Source organism: Mus pahari, chromosome 3 (genome assembly GCF_900095145.1).
Source record: "Mus pahari chromosome 3, PAHARI_EIJ_v1.1, whole genome shotgun sequence".
Classification (NCBI taxonomy): domain Eukaryota; kingdom Metazoa; phylum Chordata; class Mammalia; order Rodentia; family Muridae; genus Mus; species Mus pahari.
Window position 1 is genome coordinate 73,520,554 of NC_034592.1, and position 8,136 is coordinate 73,528,689.

The following is an 8,136-nucleotide window of genomic DNA, read 5'->3' on the forward strand; positions in this document are numbered from 1 at the left end:
AGATAGCATTTTTCATCTGTTTTTCTAGAGGCTTCCAGTGAGAAAATGGAAATTCCAGGTTCCATAGAGAAAACAGAAAGGTGATAATAAGTTTATAGAGGGGTCAGTAGTTTATTCTTATTAGAAATTTCTGAAAAACAAAATAGATAAGTAGTTTGTTTCACTTTGTAAGATATGGCTGGGTGTCATCCCCTCCCTGATTGGCTCATAGAGATACATGTTGTATTCTTCAACTTTCTGCAAAACATTCTTGTTGTTAATGGACAATTGCTAATAGTAACAGGTGATAAATATAAATGATAGTAATCAAAGAGAAAATACAATGCTGATTTCTTCCCAGAAATACTTTAGCATTTTAATGAAAACACATGCATTGATTTGGCGATGCACTTCCAAAAGAAGGATTAGATTTCTCTATCTTAAAAATGTAAAATGTGTTCATCCAACCCTTGAGCTTACCCTTAGACTCTATAATGTGGTCTTCCCTCTTAAATAATGAAATATGATATGGTTGTGGAATTGATCATTTAAATATGTTACCTTCCAACTTTTTGGTTACCTTTCACTGAAATTCCAGAAAGGAAATTTATTTAATTAGATACTTATGTGTTAGCAATACATATTTTAAAAAAAATGAATGTAATGTATTTCTAAATGAAATGCTGTTTCTCTGGAATGCATTTTTCTTTATTAATTACTTTACTTGTTTACATTTCAAATCTTTTCCCCCTTCCTGTTCTCCCATCCATGAAGCCCACAACTCATCTCCCTCCCCTATTCCTCTAAGAGCATGATCTCCCACTCATCTACACACTCCCACCTCACCCCTCTAGCACCCCCCTTCATTTTTAAGTGAAGATGATCAAACAACTGTCAGTAAACCTTATAAAAACTTTCTTCATATATCTCAAAGCTCTTTCTGTCATAAGGAATTTTCCTTATTGTTTTAATTTTTAGGCAACTTTTAGCTACCCACAGAAGTTAGCAGGAGGTTTATGTTTCATGTATACACTCTTTATGACACATACATAGAATTTTCTGGATGGTGTATTTTATGCAGGATATGTGTTTAGGTATCCTAAAAAATCTTCTTACATTTTGACATTGTTTTCCTATCAGAATTCAATAATCCATTCAATGTCATGTACATGTACCAGATAATTAATAGGCACTTGCTACATGCACTCCAGTAGTGACAAGCGTGACAGGCCCCCCAAAACCAAGGCTCTGTCCCAAGGCGAAAAGTTCACAGAAACTTAGTCTCCTGGAATTGTGGCATCCTGTATAAAAAATGCTCCAATGTCCTTGCTTTAGTTGATAAAGAGATCCATGTGCTTTCCCTTAATATTGCTTTATTATAAGTGCTCCTAAGGTTTGACTTTTTGACATATAGCTAAGTTAGATTCTAGGCAGTCCTTGATCCGACCCTGGGCTTGGGTAGCTAAGTCACTGCCCTACACAGGAATTTACCATTCTCTAGGAAGAAGGAAGTTTGTGATTTAAGAGGAACCAGAGTAGATACTTAGAACTATAGATAGCTGAGTTACACCCATACAAAGTATTTACAATGCCCTGGGGCGGGGGAGGTGAACTATAGAAACTATCTCAAGGGAATGAAGCCCTTGCCCCTGGCTTCTAAGTTTAAGCTGACTTTAGGTGGAGCTGTTTTTTATCCCAGCTGTTAACATTGACTTTTATCCCAGTTGGTTCCTGCCATTCCTTCCATGTTTGCATTCCTGTGTTTTGTGTAACTTCCCTATTTTCTTCTGTATAAAAAGTCTGATGCTCGATTTGACAAATTGCATTCAGATACCACACTCCCTTGTGTCCATATTTGTTTGTCACCCATCTTTCGCTGACTCCTTGCCCACCTGTAAAGGAACCTGAAGTTTGCACGTGGATCGGGGACCCAAGTGAGGTCTGTCTGCGGCAGGTATTGTAGTAAGTTTCAGTACAGGACAAATAAGATACTATAAATACTACCTTGACACCACATTATAATTGACTTTGTTTCTAAAGGACACATTATTTCTTCTTTGTGACTTTTTACTCAATGTAGCAAGAAAGACCCTTAAGTACAATTCAATCACTAATAATTTACTTGAAACTTTTGGGTATTATGGAAGCAGGGTAGTGCAAATGATTTTATAATCAGACTTCTTATAATATATGGAAAATGTTCTAAATGTTGGAGTACCAGTACCTAGATGTCAACAACCAATACCTCTTTTCACATTATTAATTATTACCTCCAAGTTCTCTTTTCTTCAATAATAAGTCCAGGTATTGACTTAAGATCTAATTTATTTCATATTAATATAATATTGATGTCTCTATCCCACAGTTAATTTATGAATGCAACTAGATGATGTAGATGATCATAACATATTCAAACTTAAAAGTAAAGCATTCAGTAGTAAATTGAAATTTTTTACAATCACAAAATATCTTTAAATTTATATGCCTTCAATGTCCAATAATTTTATTAAATCTTAAGAATATGTTACTGATAAGCACAGCAACATCTACTCAACTTGCTTCATATTTTCAATGCAAGTAATCCTGTTTGCCCCAGTTCAGTAGTCTGAAAAATTTATATTTTAATAATCTTTGGGTAGTTATTAATTAAAGTAAGTTTTATTGTTCACATTCATTCTGCTAAAGACAGTAAACTCTATATGATAGATGGCATAGTCTCTAGCTATTTAATTACATTTACAATTTTCTATTATAGAGCCTCATGACCTAATTTCTGCAGGTAAATACAATTTTTATTGTATTTTCCATCTCTTACATTACTCAGCTTGTAAATTGGCAGATTGACATAGGCACAACAATGATATAAAACATTGCAAGTATTATATCTTTAGAGAAACTGGTAGGAGGTCAAACACAGGAAAAGATTTGAAGTCCGAACATTCAACCTGTCAGAGTTATATGAATCACACATGTAACTCATCCATTTGGGACCCCATGCTCATTCCAATGGTTGGCTGCAAGCATCCACCTCTGTATTTGTCAGGCACTGGCAGATTCTCTCAGTATACAGCTATGTCAGGATCTTGTCAACAAGCATTTGTTAGCATCTACAATAGTGTCTGGGTTTGGTCTGTATATAGGATGGATCTCCAGGTGGGGCAGTCTCTAGATGGCCTTTCCTTCAGTCTTTGCTCCACACTTAGTCTCTGTATCTCCTCCCATGTTTGTTTTGTTCCCCCGTCTAAGAAGGATCAAAGTATCAACACTTTGGTCGTTGTTCTTCTTGAGTTTCATGTGGTTTGTGAATTTTATCTTGGGTACTCTGAGTTTCTGGACTAATATCCACTTATCAGTGAGTGCATACCATGTATGTTCTTTTGTGATTGGGTTACCTCAGTCAGGATGATATTTTCTAGTTCTGTTCATTTGCCAAAGAATTTCATGAATTCATTGTTTTTAATAGCTGACTAGTACTCCACTGTGTAAATGTACCACATTTTCTGTATCCATTCCTCTGTTGAGGGATATCTGGGTTCTATCCAGCTTCTGACTATTATAAATAAGGCTGCTATGAAGATAAGAGAGCAAGCGTCCTTTTTACATGTTGGAGCATCTTCTTATATTACTATTGATTAAACATGGAATATTATACCTTCAAATGCTTTGAGATTTAGGAAGACAAACATCCCATTTTAGCTTTTTCATGATAATTTAGCAGTGAATATCATATGATTCAATTTCTGCCACATCCACTCCAGTAGTGACTCACATTACAGGTTTGGAAACCTGGAAGCAGTCCTGAGGCAAAGAGTTTCAAGGAAACCCAACCTCCTGGAATCTTGGCATTCTCATAGCTAGGAATGCCCCAGATTTGTCCCTGCAATATTGTGGAGAGTCTTGTGTGCTTTCTTACAGTGTTTTACTGGATAAGAGTTAGAAATCTTAGGGCAAGCTTAGCAATGTATACTTAGAATCTTCACTACATCCAGGTATAGCAGGCTACATTGCATATTGGAAGCAAGTTGGTGAATTCTTCTGATAAATGGAGGGTTGCCACAGATACTTAAAAAAACAGCCAAGTTAAACTCATGCAAGAATTTACCAAGGCCTAGGAAATAGGGGGTTGTGGTATTGCATTATTCAAGAGAAGGTCTGCTAGAGCAGAACCCCCTGGTGCTAGCTTTCACAAGGCACAAAGGAGTAGCACAAATTGTGATTAAGGTATGAAATCCTTACCTGTCATTAGCTGACCCTAGGCAGAGCTGTTCTATCTTTACTGTAAATATTACCTGGTACCTGTAAGTTCATTTGAAGTCATTCCTTTTGTTTGGTGTCACTGTAACTTGGAGGATGTGTCCTGCCTAGCTTTTCTTGTTTTTTTTTTTTCCTTCTGTATAAAAAGTTTGATGCTTGATTTGAAATTTTCACTCAGATTCAACATATTCTCTCCTCTTGTATCAGCTTGTCATTCGCAGACTCCTTCTGCCAACTTGCAAACAGAGACCCATTCTACGCAGATAGGAGACCCCAAAAGGGGAATAGTCTGCTGCAAATTTCAAATAAAAAATCGTTTGTGACACCAAACTTTTCTCAAGGCATTCTTCATCTCTGTGTTTCTCAGTGTATAGATTAGAGGGTTGAACATGGGAGCTAAGATGGTGTAGAAAAGAGCAAACACTTTATCTTCTGGGAAAGTGGTGGCTGGTCTGATGTAAATAAAAAGTAGAGGCACAAAGAATAAAATGACAACGGTGACATGAGAACTGCATGTGGAAAGAGCTTTGCTGCGGCTCTCTGCAGGATAAGCCCTGATGGTGTATAATATGAAAGAGTAAGACCACATCAATACTGCAAAGGTGACCAGTCCCATCATGCCTGAATTGGCAACCACCAGAAGTCCAACTCTGTGTGTATTGGTGCAGGAAAGAGTCAGCAAAGGATAAATGTCAAAGAAATAGTGATCCATCTCATTGTGGCCACAAAAGTGGAGGCTGAAAGCAAGGAGGCTCAGGAAGAAGGAATGTATAAAAGCACCGACACAGCAAGCAGTGACCATGGCATGGCACCTCCCTCTGCTCATGATGATGGTGTAATGCAGGGGCTTGCAGATGGCCACACAGCGGTCATAGGCCATCACTGTGAGTATGAGGATCTCAATCCCCCCAAAGAAGTGCATGGTAAAAAGCTGAGCCATGCAGCTGGTATAAGAAATTATGTTCCTTTCTATGAGAAGGTCAGTGAGAAACTTGGGTGTCACTGTGGAGGTATAGCAGAGGTCTGACAAAGCAAGGTAATTAAGAAAGAAATACATTGGTTGCTCAATTAGTTGGCTATATGTGATAGAAATCAAAATGATCATGTTTCCTCCCAAAATGGCTATGTAACAAAACAAGAACAACAGAAAACATAAAGCTTTAATTTTCTTGTTCTGGGAAAGTCCTAGCAGTATGAATTCAGTGATGTTATTGGTACTTTCCATATTGCAAAGTAATTACCATTCAATGGCATTAGCTGAAAGGAAATGACAGAGAAGGATTAGAAATGTTTATTAATCATGGTATGAATCATAGCAAATACTATAGTATACTCAACTTATCTATCAAAATATGTTCTCTTTCTCTCTCTCTGTAAACATACACACCTCTCTCTCTCAATATATATATATATATATATATATATATATATATATATATATATACATAGAGAGAGAGAGACACACACACATATGGTATGTATTTGTGTTTCTGTGTGTCTATTTCAACTTCTTATATTCTATACAAATTTTTCATCACTTGAAAATCATCCTCATTTCAATCACATTACTTTAGTAAAGTGCACATAATTAAAAATTATATTAATAGAAAGTATAATCAAAGATGTGCTATCACTTTATACAATTGAATTTAGGGGCATAATCTCATTATCACTGTGTAATTTGCCCATTTGGTAGCTTAGAATCATGAGACTTAAAGTGAAGGAAGCAATCCAAATAAGTCTATAATACTGTTATAAAATTAATATTTGTTTTGAAATTTTCACTTTTGATAGGGAATATTTGGTTGTTAAATTGTGGTCATGGAAAGGCTTACATGTGCCAAATGCAATAACTGATCATGGCTTGAATAATATAATATACTTGTGACTGTCATATGAAGCAGGACTAAGAACACTATATTATCTGAAGGTTAAGTATATATACTATTTTAATTTCATAGATTAAAAATAGCACTTCTTAGGCTATAAAGGAACAAAAGAATGTTACCACATTCTCTTAGGTAGGAAATCAGTGTTCAAAGCCATGAATAGTGAAAACAAAAGCCAAAACTTTAATCATGTTTAAATGTATATTTAGAATTAAGAAAGTTCTGATTTTCTAGAAATAACATCATAAAAATAAGCATTTGTCTGGTTATTTGTCCATTTTATAGGAGGTTTTTTAGTCTCAGTGTCCATTTTCTTTAAATTTTAAAAATCCTAGTTCTTTTCACTCAACTCAAATATGCTATGTACCAAACCCAGAATCTCTTCCATGATGAACAAGAAAGCTCCATGTGACTCCAACTCTAGACCTGTGTGACTCAGTCAACCCAGCCCTGCTCCTTATTCTTCCATCCTTAGGAAACGTCCCTATGCTTTTAATGATTGTACAAGTCTGCATCTCCTCTGATTTCTGCATGTTTCTACAAGTGCTATCATTATGTCTTCTGTGATTCTTCAAGGCAGTTATTCAGGCAAGCAACTATTGTGTCTTACATTCTTGTTGCGATGATTTTCTGCCATGGCCAATATATTTGAGTGCATGACTTTAATATTTAGACAGAAGTTCTCGCCAGTGGACAAAGAAATTAACCTCTATCATGCTTCCCCACTGTTCTTTTGTATAAGTATTTCTATCTTCAATCTTCCATGACCCAAATGGTTAACTTAGTAGTGTTCAATTGGTAACAAACACTAGTAGATGATTTTGCCAGATATAAATATATAGTGGTTACATACTAAATATTTAAAAGATTACTTATGGTATATTAAAATTTTAATCTAAATATCACTATTCACATAAAACAAGTTTTCTTTATCTATTTCTCAATGCAAGAAGAGAAATAACAATAATAACTAATATGTACATACTTTTTACCTTTTAGCCAGAATACAATCTCAAGTGCTTTATAGCAAATATATTGTTCATATTACAAGAGCCCAAGATTCTTCTCTCTACTTTATTTCTCTATATAATTATTTTTATTAATTTTTTTTATTTTTAAGAGTTCATAATCTCCTGAATTCATTTTATTTACCAATTATGTTATTGACAAGTACTTACTGGGCATCACTCAGGTATGTTGTAAATAGTCACAATATCCTGCATGCTTTAATTATTGCTTAAGAAATTGCATAGATCCCAACACATATTTAAAAGAAATACAAAGACATTGTATCACTACTCAATATTTAAAACAATTGATTTGTTTTTTCCCTTTTTGCCCCACACATATTTCAGAAGTCTGTCTGTAAGTGGGAAAAATATGGCCTGCTTTGTTGAAAGACCAGATATCTATTGCTTAGCATGGTTTCATAGTAATAGGATTACTTAGTTTGCTGTAAATCTAAAAGCTTTGAGGAATAACTTGTGACAAAATAAAAGAATAAGATGATGCCTTTAGTGTCATTTCTCCACAATTTTCCCCTTCTTTCCCTTTTATTGGACATTTTTTTTTTTTTACATTTCAAATCTTATCCCCTTTCCAGGTCTCCCCTCTGGAAACTCCCTATCCCACCCGCCCTACTCCTGCCTCTATGAGGATGCTCCCCCCAACACCCACCCACTTCTGCCTTCCTACCTGGCATTCCCCTACAATGGGGCATCAAACCCCCACAGTATCACAATGAGGACTATTTATATAATCTTCCTTAAAATGTTTCGTGCTATTTGAATATTAAAAATCTGCTTTACACACAATTTATATTTTTATACTGCTTTTTTTCCTTTCTTTCTTCCTTTCTTCCTTCCTTCCTTTCTTTCTTTCTTTCTTTCTTTCTTTCTTTCTTTCTTTCTTTCTTTCTTTCTTTCTCTCTCTCTCTCTCTCTCTCTCTCTTTCTCTCTCTCTCTCTTTCTTTCCTTTTTCCTTCCTTCCTTTCTTTCTGTACTTGTTAGTTTTT

At 35.3% G+C, this 8,136-nt stretch overlaps 1 protein-coding gene across 1 annotated transcript; it reads right to left on the reverse strand.

The window, feature by feature from the left end:
* Positions 1-3,690: 3,690 nt before the first annotated feature.
* LOC110319291 (olfactory receptor 4P4-like) lies at positions 3,691-5,458 on the reverse strand. Its single transcript, XM_021194768.1, has 2 exons — positions 4,543-5,458; positions 3,691-3,725 (listed from the first exon to the last, which is right to left on the reverse strand). Exons 1-2 carry the CDS (start codon positions 5,456-5,458, stop codon positions 3,691-3,693), a joined length of 951 nt encoding a protein of 316 aa, XP_021050427.1.
* Between the last annotated feature and the right edge of the window lie 2,678 nt (positions 5,459-8,136).